The sequence below is a fragment of the Micropterus dolomieu genome, linkage group LG09 (assembly GCF_021292245.1).
Source record: "Micropterus dolomieu isolate WLL.071019.BEF.003 ecotype Adirondacks linkage group LG09, ASM2129224v1, whole genome shotgun sequence".
Lineage (NCBI taxonomy): Eukaryota > Metazoa > Chordata > Actinopteri > Centrarchiformes > Centrarchidae > Micropterus > Micropterus dolomieu.
This window is the reverse complement of record NC_060158.1, coordinates 19,647,742-19,658,376: the sequence shown is the minus strand read 5'-3', so window position 1 is coordinate 19,658,376 and position 10,635 is coordinate 19,647,742. Positions and strand designations below refer to the sequence as shown.

The following is a 10,635-nucleotide window of genomic DNA, read 5'->3' as shown; positions in this document are numbered from 1 at the left end:
CCCCCCCCCCCTTTTAAAAACAGCCCCCCCCCCCTCCCCTAATTTAAATTACAATGGTAGTACTTTTAAGACAAAACTAAAGCAAATTATTAAAACTAATTCCAAAGAAACAAATGAAGTTAACAAAAGTTTAAAAAAAAAAAAAAAGCTTTTTGCTCTTTGAAAGTTAACTTAACAAAAACAAGAGCTTCATGAAGTATCACAAACAGGTCGACACACATTGATGACTTATGTCCAAACAGGTGCCCAAGTACAACTGCTGTGCTTCAGGGTGCAATGACTGGGGTTTGGGGTTCTGAAAGTCAGCTGAACAACTCTGAGTCTTGTCAGAGGACTCAAGGGGACTCAAAGAAGCAGAGGAGGCCTCTTCGCAATCGAGTGTCCACACTTGTCCCAAGCCTGACGATGAAGAGCTGCTGAGAGAGTAAAATGGATGGAGGGGGTCAATTCCGCATTAGACACTGAAATCTTTTCAATAGGCCGAAAATGTAAACCATTCTGTCCAAGTAGGTACCTTTCACAGTCAGAGTCACAGGAGGCCTTGTCCTCTAATCTACTGATGTAACCGTTCCTGCAACGTTGTATGGCTTCAGCCACTGTGTACCTGGTCTTACCAAGCACACACCTTTCGATCTTTGAAATACTGAGATCTGACTGGAGGAACAGATGGAGTCGACTGTCCGATAACAACAAAGGTTTATGAAGAACACTAGAGAAGAAAGGATATTAAAAAAAAAAAAAAAAAAAAAAAAAAAGAACACAGTCAACTTACACATTTCACGTCAAACTGTTAAAATGGTGTCAAGCAGATCACCTTCAAGTCTAATTAAAGCAGTGCTCTTGCTTTTCAGCAGATCAATTCTTAACTGCCTTTGGGGGTGTGAAGAGGGATACTGTTTAAGGGGACCACTAGGTGGCAATGCAATGATTTGATTGCTGCCACTGCTTTAGCTGCAGAGCAACTCACGTTTCTAAAAACTTCTGCATGACGTTCATCCTCTGTGAGACCTGCTCTGCGTTCCTTGGACTGAAGAAGGGGTTCCAGGATGGCAACTTGGGTAATTCTCTGGACAGAAGAACAAAGAAAATGCATTGAGAACACATATTGAATGCTTAATTTTAAAGAATATATTAATCTGATTCACTAAAGTCAGCTACCAAAAAAGTATAGGAACCTGAGGTATGAGCTTACATGATCAGAGCATTCTGTTCCAGACAATTTCGCAGCCAAACAAAGTCACTGTAACGTCGCCTTACACAGGAAGTCTTCTTTCGAAAACACATGCTATTGGTCTACAAAGACAAACATTTCAATAGACTTCAAGAAAATAAATACTTAAACACACAAAAAAAAAAAAAAAAAAAACCCCACACACTTACATGTAAACAGATCTCGTAGTCGACGTGTGTGTACCAGAGGTCATCTTTTATAAGCCTTGGATCCCGGACACAAATGCTGATGAACTCCTACAAAATTCAAACCCAGGGTTCCGTAACTTGAAAGTGGTTGAAAAGATGCTTATGTGTTTTTATATAGAAACACTACAAGATGTGTTTGGGCAAAACTACAGATAGGGAACTAATTAAAGTAAGAGTGAATAAAAGAGTGGAGAACATATCAAACGCTTCCATGCAGCAGGGCTCACTGAATGTTTGGTGAATTTGAAAGTGTGAATAAAATGCTACAGCCTTTACTGTCACCAGATCTCAACCCAGTCAGACACCTTTGAAAGATTTTGACCACCATGTTAAGACAATGCTCTCCACCACCATTTGATAATATAAACTTCTTAATCTTCAAATCTATTTAGTGACGTCTGTGACAATCAGATGCTCTGTCCCTTTGTTATGTCTGGCTATAGCTATATTTGTTTTCCCCCCTTCTCTGATGTACTCTGGTCTCTTGCAAAAGAGATCTTGATCTCAATGAGATTACCTGATTAAATAAAAAGGTTGTGTATATAAATGAGGGAATATTTTGTTGGGCACCGCTAAGAAATGTCATGTTTTTTCCTGTAATTTTCCACCCATCTGTATATTCCACTGGCCCTCGATTTTGGGACATCAAAATGTCAAAACCAGTTGAAACTACACAAAACAAACAGAAATATACAGTGTGAAGAAGCATGCTTGATGACTTACAGTTTTAGAGAGATTTTCTAGTATACTGTCCATAGTAGATACACAAACCTGTCAGAGAGAGAAAAATAGAGTCTGCTTCAACTTGCAAATGTCTTATTTTAAAAAAAAAAAAAAAGTGACTTTAGTTAAACTATGACATAACATTTCCATAAAAGACAGCTGAAATATAGTAGTAAACAGAAAAAAAGTTTAACAGTAATAACCAGTCCTGGCAGCCAAAGTCCATTGTTTTTTTAATGCTAGATCTGTTTTGTACAAGCGCAGGCCTGCCTGGTGATTAATGCTTTAAGAACTCAAAAAAAAGGTGCCAACATTTGGAGCTGATGTAGCATAATTGGGAACAAAGGGGTAAGGGAGGATTTTGCTTGAAGGGGAAATCTTGACCCTTAATATGGATTCACAACACGATAAGAAAGCTTGTTCTGGCACACTAGGCAGAAATACAGGCAAGCCAGCCAGCCAGCCAGCCCTTTTCCAGTTCACTGAATAACCACCTATTATGATGCAAGTTTGCCAATATGAGACAACATTTTCAAGCAAAGTAAAATTGTTTAAACGCCCATTTTCTTCTTGGATTAGAGACCGCATGGGGAAATTCATGTTCAAATGTGACATACAACTTTTCTATAAGGATTCTACAACAGTGTTCCCTCACATGCCAGGCATATCAGCAATGTGCTGAACCATCAGCCCCTTGACACCTTATTGAGACACATGACATTTACAAGCTGCAAGTACAAGCAGAGCTAATCAATAAGGGCAAACGATGTTTGAAAACAAAGTCCTGAGGCTACCTCAAACTCAAGAAAACGCAACTGACTTCGCAGAAAACTTCATGTGAAATCATACAGTATAATGATCTAGTTGGATATACCCTGTAATAAGATGCCCTACTGTGTGTTTTTGTTCAGGACAATTGATTGTTATGGTAGCAGTGCTTTACAATCACTCACCAGGTCCTAGGCTTAAGAGAAAAAAACAAAACAAAAAGGAGCTACTGTTGTTTAAGGAAATCAATACACGATCTCATCAGGCCAAATGGGAACAACATGATGCTGTAAGGAAATCTCTACATAGCAACTTCCAAGCATTAAAATGTTACATAATACAGTCACATTACTTTGGTTTGCCATTATGCAGGGTTAGGGCATAAGTCAGTGATTTTACAAACCCCCTATAAATATTTTTTAGCGCTGATCCAGGATGGGCAGAAACAAGGTATTCACATCTGCAGAACCCGATTAGGCTATGTAGTGTAGCCTAATAGCCAACATAAATAAATATCGACCTACTCACATTTTTACTATACAAGTATTACAACTAAACTAAATAGCCAAAGTGTAACAGCAACTTCATGTAGCTTAACACTGATAAAGAATACTTACTAGTTTAAAAGGAAAAATCAAAATTAATAGCCTATAATTATCCAACTCATTGTAAACAGCAAAAACTCAAATTGTTAGTATTGACAATCGATAAAAAAAAATAAAAAACCAAGTTCCAACGTTTTAACTGCCTTTGGGAGATAAATAACTTAAGCACAAACTACCAGAGACGCACCAAAACACTGTGATCTCATTTGATTTTCAAATTCCAACTTGATCCTACCTTTTCCCTTCTGAGCAGCTCAGTGGTGTGCCTTGAGTCTCAGCCCTGCCTGGACGGCACTGCTGCTAACCACTCAGTGTGACCTCAGCCGCGACGCCTGTTCTACGTGTTAAGCTGCGCGGAGAGACAACAATATCCCTCTTGAGAGAAACGTGTTTGCTGTAGTCTCAAAGCGCACCTGTCCCTAAATCACTGGGTGGGATCAGTTCAATTGGTATCACCTGGTGGAAGGAACTATGGCGGTGTCGTGGAAAGAAACAGCATGGTTGAATGACGCGAACATAAGCATCCATTCTTTGTGTTTGCCTACTTATTGCTGTTGACTGGAGCTGAGATATTAAATTGACATTGTTGAGTTTTGAATGTTTAAGCTTTCTTCTTTTCTTTTACAATGCCAATTTAGGTGCCATAGCCTAACATATAAACATACATGTTTAAAATAAAGTCAGTCCATTTCGTCTAATAAGTGGAAGCTATTTACCTATATTATTAGTAGGCCTTCAAACTTTATGTCCATCTCAGTGTTTGTAAAACAAAAGAAAACGTATCTGCTGTATTGTTCACGCAGTCTTTCTTCTTATAAGATGTAAAGATGTATAAGATGTATCTAAATTCACTGCATGGAAAATTACACTTTATTTTTTAAATTCACATCATAAGTATAATCAATATTCAACCTAAACCTTTGTCTCAGGACTGTCACATTGAGGACTGTCAACCAGACTCGCATTATGGGCAGTGTGGAGAAGACTTTCAAAGTGTTTGGAAATACAAATTACAGACTAACTGAACATTTAACTGAACATTAAACTGAATAAAACCAGTAAAAGAATTCTCCTTGCAGACTTTAGTTTTGGTGGCTAATGCCCTGATTTTATTGCAAATATTTTATGTTGAATCCCAAATTGTGTTGTGTAGTTTTTATGTTGAATGTCTTTCTTAAAACACCACCACCAACACCAAGGTTTTTTTTTTGTCTCACTCTCAATTCAGTATTCCCTCAAGTTGCCAAACCCTCACATATAACATCTGCTTCAATCACTTTCTGATAATGTTACTCTCCTACACAGAATAATCCCTGTAAATTCCAGGCCACGCCACACAGTACTACCACGATGTCAAGTATAATATCACCACTTGTGCACATACTGCCTGCAACTATGGTTTGTATTTAAGAATAAAATCAAGCTCTCACCAAAGTCCTCAGAAGTCTATTCCAAAATCCTTTCCAGCTGAGGAGTGGAGGTAAACACAACTGGTGGGACGTGGCCTTAAATGAATTCTCTTCTACCTCAAGTAAAGGTATTGAAGGGAGGTTAAGGTCTATTAATTTACATATAAAGGTTGTTTTATCTTAGGGCAAGTCAGCGGATAAAAGGTTTTTCTGCAATTTACTTCAATGATTACATTATCAAGTCTCTATATAATCAAATTGTCTTAATGGCTAGGAAGTACAAATCAAAAAATGTTGAAGAAAAGATATTGACTCAAGAATCTGCTCCATGGATTACATCATGTCAGGAATGTTAACACAAATTCCTTTTCTTCACTCAGATTGACCATTAAGAAATATACTGTATATACTACAATTCTTCAGCTTTGGTCTTTAGTCTGTGGCCATTACCATCAACTTGATCATGGGTTGATTCCTCTTTTCATTGTACAGCTATCATGTGTATGAAGAGATTACCACAAGTGATGACTGCTCTGATTAGAGGTTTGACTTAATCATTATATTTCAGATTTAGGATGTCTAATAAATGTAAGAATAAACTTCCTTATGCTTTTTTAATCTCTTCTCTTTGCTTTCCTTTCGCATAAAATATGTCTACATGAACCTGCTCTCTTTCATCCTATAGTGTTCTTTAATATAAAGACATGTTTTTTAGGAAAATGTCTGTTTGTAACTGTAATTTAATTTAATTTTCATTAAGTAGGAATTGAATAGCTTTCAACTGATTTTTTTTATCAACTTTTTTGGAACTAAACATGTTTTGGTTGTTCAAGATTATAAGCCCTGATTTAGAAGAGACCCATGTCACTTTGGCTGTTTAGGGGTGTGTCGTGAGGGATTTTTCTCCAGAAAACAAAAACCGTGTGAGTTGCTTTGGAAACTTCATCTACACTAATACACAAAGGTCCGAAGTCCATCTCTCATGCCCTAATGCCAGTCATGAGACTGTTATCCACACTGCTGCAGACACAGCCATGCCACCTTGGTAACATGTGGACACGGAGGGAGAGATCTCAGCCATTTGTTAGTACCGAGCTTTGATAAGGAATGAGAGGGTGTTGCCACAGTTTGGCAGGGGAAATGATTTATTCTGGTGGCTAATGCCAAATGACAAAATAAAAGAGGGACTTTTTCTGATTATACTACTGGTCGGTAATGCTGGGTTGTTGAAACTATAGCAATGTATCACAATTATTGAGCTTCTCATTTTCTATAGGTGTAAATTAACTGGTATTAAAGAGTCAATGCACGGGGAAAGTATGAAGTCTGAAGCACTATTGTCTCATGACTTTGCTGTGCTACCCACAAGTAAAAATATGTAGATTGGCCACAGAGATATAGTATGTTCCCTTGTGTGCTGATGCTGGTTAGTATTAGTCCAGTAATGAACATGATTCGGTTCTTCAGTACTGAAGCAGTATTCTGTATGATCTTAGACCTCCTGACTTGTCATGTGCTGACAACAAAAGGAAAAAACATGCTATGTTAAAGGTCAAACATGAAGTCACAAACTAGGGCCAACTGAAACATGCTGTCATTTGTGGTAAAAACCAACAGTTGTATCATCATATAAAGCTTTCTTTGTGCTTGCTGGCACCAAGGCAAGGATATACACGTGAACATGTACAAGGTCCGGACCGCCATACCATTCCTGAATAAACCTAAATTGCAACACAGACAAAATAAATAGTTAACCTTGAAAACTTTGTCCAGGAAATGTGACAGGGACATTCATTTAGCGATCCAAATTATAAACAATGTTAAGCTTACCCTTTCTAACTTTCGACAACGTATCTAAACAACAAATTAAGTTGTAAAATATAGATATGTATACATATTGTACTTAATTGGAACCATAAAAAATAAGCAGTGGAATTTGGTCACATAAAACCTTTATTAGAACTTCAAATAATATTTACAGGCAGAGTATACAAAATGCACTTTTAGAACAAAACATTAGTACTAGTGTGGAACAAAAACAACACCACAAAAAAAAAAATTAATAAATTCTTACATGAGATTGAGATGGTTATACAAGAGGTGGTGGACAGCTTAACAAAGTCACCATTCAGAATTTACTAAATTTTACCAGGTATGAACATGGGCGGTGGTGGGTTCTATCCAAGAGTGTGCTTTCCAAACTGCCATCACAGAAATCATGATACTGGAAGACTTCAGTATACATCACAGCACCATCCCCTGCTCTCAGAATCAGTTCAGCTAATATGTACATCATAGCTCTCCTTGACTGACACAATGCGAGGTTTGAAACATCTTCAAAAATAACTAAGACAGCTAAAACTAGAAGGCAAGCCAAATGAGAAACATTCAGTCCTGAGGAAAGGGCGTAGGTGGTGCAAGGGACTGTAGGGACCAGAGGGAAGTACTACTGAGCTTCATCCTCTGGACAGGAATGCCATGTCAGTCTCTCCTCATAGAAGGAAATCACCACCTGAGGGCAGCGAGTGTTGGCCTCACGGGCTGGGACCAAATCTGCTTCATCTGAGTCTTTCCTAAAGTAAAATACAAAAGAGAAAAATATTACAGAGCATCATCACAAGCAAGCAGTAACGGACTTACTGATGGGAATATAACCCACACACGACAGTCTGAACCTTTTGCATATTAAAAGGATTATTTAATTCTGTACTCACCATTTCATCAAGAACATCAACTCCCCACTACTGTCTGTTGCGCCAATGATCCGTTCTGGGTCGAGGTTCCTTGCAAAGCCACGTGGCTTCTCAGCCTATAAGTGGTGATGACAGAACACATGATTCATGCTTTGTTTAAGGCTCATTCCAGGATAGGGTCAGTAGCTACAGCATTTCAATAACCGGTCTTACTTAAATATTTATTGAGATGCGGATATTAGGATATTTTAAATACATATCATATAGGGACGCACCAAAATGAAAATTATTGGCCAAAGTCGAAATGTAATGAAAAACTTTTCCGAATACCGAACAAGGTTTTTAAATTTTTTCCCCATTTATTTATGTATTTTTTAAACCATTGCATAATTTAAATAGTCAAGATGTGCTTTTTATGTGCTCATTGGTCCAGTGGGTCCAGTAAAGTAAATTACATGTGTCCATTTACTTTTAATGGACACATGTAATATGTTTTATACCTTCTGCGAATATAATCCAATTTACATCCTGTATAGACATTGTCACATGTGTATCCTTGCGGTAAATTTGTCAAGTCCGACCCAATTTGATAAATAATGTTGTTTGGTTCTCATACCAATATGTAACATGAAGACTTCACAGCCTCTCTTTAGGTAGGACTCTCATACTGCAATACTTGTCTTTGTAAAAAGAAAATGACAGGATAAAGTCGCAAACCTGCCTGCCAGCTCGCACTGGTCCGTTTCTGTAGATTTGCCATAAAGGCTTAAATACGTGTGCACTCCAGATTTAGGTGTGGCTAGCTTAATCGCCTTCTCAGAAACGAGTAACAGCAACACTCAAAGCAGGTCAAACTGTTTGTTGCCTTTTCTAAGAAGTCAGCCACCGATTGTGTGGATGCGTTAGGAGACAATTCAGCAGAACAGTGTCTGCAAACAGTGATTTTTGCATCCTTCTCTGACACTTTAAAATGCTTCCACACTGCCAACATGTCAACGTAATTGTTCGGTAAAGTTTATTCTCTTTTAACTTATACCTACTGAGAGCATTTTTTTGCTATTCCCGGCCAATTAATTTCGGTTGCCGAACATTCGTTGCACCTATAATATTGTGTAACAATGTTGCATTAACATTTTTTGTGCAGCCTAAACAAGGTAACGTTTACATTTTTATGAATTGTGAGAAATGAACCTCTTGTGGAGGACTGCTAATTTCAATAGGCATCTTCTCTCAAGTAAAATGCTGTTCAGATAGGCAGGTGAAACCATTAGTGAACTCACCACATCCTTTTTCTTGGCTTCCGTCTCTGGCTCATCTGTTGATGCCTTCCTCTTAACGGGAGCAGGCTTCTCCTTAACATTCTTCTGTGCTTCCAAAAACCCTGAAATCAGCTCTGGACAATCAAGGTTCTCCTCTGGCTCCCAGGTATTGTCCGCACTAAATGAGTAGGAAGAGGCTCAGCGTTTGCATCTCAAAACATCCCTTAACGCAGTCCAATGATACAGATACAAACAATATTTTTTACTTTAAAATTAGCTTGTATGCAGAACGGCAGTTTATTCATGCAACCAAAATGACTGAACAAAAGCACAGCACAACCCCATACCAGGGAAGCACTTCCAGCTCAGCGGGGGCAGGTGTCCCAGGCAACTCACTCTGTAAATCCTTTCCACTTCAGGAAGAATTCTACTTTCCCATTGACAATACGTTGGTCGAGTACTTTTTCCACAACAAATTCCTCAGGTTCTTCCTGTGTCTCCTGCGAATCCTTCTTACCCTTGGTATTCTGCTTCTTGCCCATGTTGTTCACTAAAACGAGAAGAAGTGTGAGAACTTTAACTCTTTAACGGTTTTTGCAGTGTATCCCCAATAACTGACATGGATAGGCATAAAGCTGACGCTTTTAACGTTATCCACGTTAAGTGTAAGGGAAGAAACCCAATAGACCGACATGTCCAATATCAGCCACAGCTAAAGGGGTCATAAACAAACTCATAGTGGTAACTTGATATTCTAACTGAGAAGTAACGTTACCCGGTAACATACACAAACATGGCAGTACACAAATACTATTAGAATAACGTTACTAAGTTGCTAACCAAGTTAGATAACGTTAATTTGTGCAAAATACTCAAAGCTAGCAAAAATCACGAGATGGCGTTACGTAGGTTAGCTAGCGAGCTAACTGTAAGTTAGCTGATACTATTTCAAGCCTATGTAACGTTACAGACTATTTGCTTGACTCTACTGTGCTATCTGCAAAGCAACGTTAAGATGCGTGGTGTGAAGAAACAAGCAGTTATGTTAACTGTTCATTAGCAACTTCGATAAGAAAATTAAGGTTACCACCAGACAAAAATCGCTCAAGTTAGCATAAAGGCCCGAGAATACAACTAGTTAAATCACACGGAACACATTTCTACTTTTAGCTAACTGACGTTAATGTTACGTTAGTCAAAGGAAATGTATTATACTGTAAGATACATTAGCATACACTGAAGATGTACTCACGCACGCAGGCTTAACGATAAACATTGTAACTAGCTAACACTACTGGAAGTAAGTTAACGTTATGCTCACTTTTTCTGCGCAAACTGCGTTGACTGCTACAAGGTCCAACTAGTGAAACAAAGCTACCGTTAGCTTGCTTAGGTCGAGCAACAGAATGTACACTAAGTTACGTTTTGCATGATGCAGCGTTAAAAATAAATGATTTCTGGATACGCACACTAAAAAAAACAGAAGTAGCCTCACTGATGCCTTCTTACCACGCGGTCAGCCTTCCCTTTAGCTTTTGTCTGTAACACTGTAGGTCGGGCGCCAAAAGCTAATCGTGGCTCTTCTACGGAAGCCTTAAAGGAAAACGCGATTCGCTCTTTTTTTGTGCCTCGTGGCTACGTGCCATTTAGTCTTACCCCTCCGCTCTTCAAATGCTGTGAATACGTATTCAAGGCCGCAAATGTTTATAAATAATAAAGTCCATTCTGCCATCAAAACGTATAAGTAGTCATGCTCCTG

At 38.4% G+C, this 10,635-nt stretch overlaps 2 protein-coding genes across 8 annotated transcripts; both read right to left on the bottom strand.

Annotated features, from left to right (window-relative positions):
- Positions 1 to 48: 48 nt before the first annotated feature.
- On the bottom strand, positions 49 to 3,927 carry LOC123976287 (sorting nexin-10B-like). 3 transcript variants are annotated; one of them, XM_046058310.1, is made up of 7 exons: positions 3,751 to 3,927; positions 2,143 to 2,190; positions 1,381 to 1,467; positions 1,193 to 1,293; positions 968 to 1,066; positions 515 to 709; positions 49 to 413 (listed from the first exon to the last, which is right to left on the bottom strand). In XM_046058310.1, exons 2-7 carry the CDS (start codon positions 2,173 to 2,175, stop codon positions 200 to 202), a joined length of 729 nt encoding a protein of 242 aa, XP_045914266.1. In that variant the 5' UTR covers positions 2,176 to 2,190; positions 3,751 to 3,927; the 3' UTR covers positions 49 to 199. The 3 variants fall into 3 exon arrangements, with proteins under 3 accessions (XP_045914266.1, XP_045914267.1, XP_045914265.1); XM_046058309.1 differs by having other exon boundaries at positions 52 to 416; positions 3,751 to 3,922; XM_046058311.1 differs by lacking the exon at positions 2,143 to 2,190 and having other exon boundaries at positions 51 to 416; positions 3,751 to 3,922.
- A 2,932-nt stretch (positions 3,928 to 6,859) lies between these two features.
- cbx3a (chromobox homolog 3a (HP1 gamma homolog, Drosophila)) lies at positions 6,860 to 10,527 on the bottom strand. 5 transcript variants are annotated; one of them, XM_046058313.1, is made up of 6 exons: positions 10,346 to 10,440; positions 10,198 to 10,236; positions 9,273 to 9,426; positions 8,898 to 9,054; positions 7,639 to 7,733; positions 6,860 to 7,497 (listed from the first exon to the last, which is right to left on the bottom strand). In XM_046058313.1, coding segments are annotated over exons 2-6 (534 nt in total). In that variant the 5' UTR covers positions 10,199 to 10,236; positions 10,346 to 10,440; the 3' UTR covers positions 6,860 to 7,370. The 5 variants fall into 5 exon arrangements, with proteins under 5 accessions (XP_045914269.1, XP_045914272.1, XP_045914271.1 ...); XM_046058316.1 differs by lacking the exon at positions 10,198 to 10,236 and having other exon boundaries at positions 10,386 to 10,527; XM_046058315.1 differs by lacking the exon at positions 10,198 to 10,236 and having other exon boundaries at positions 10,346 to 10,496.
- Between the last annotated feature and the right edge of the window lie 108 nt (positions 10,528 to 10,635).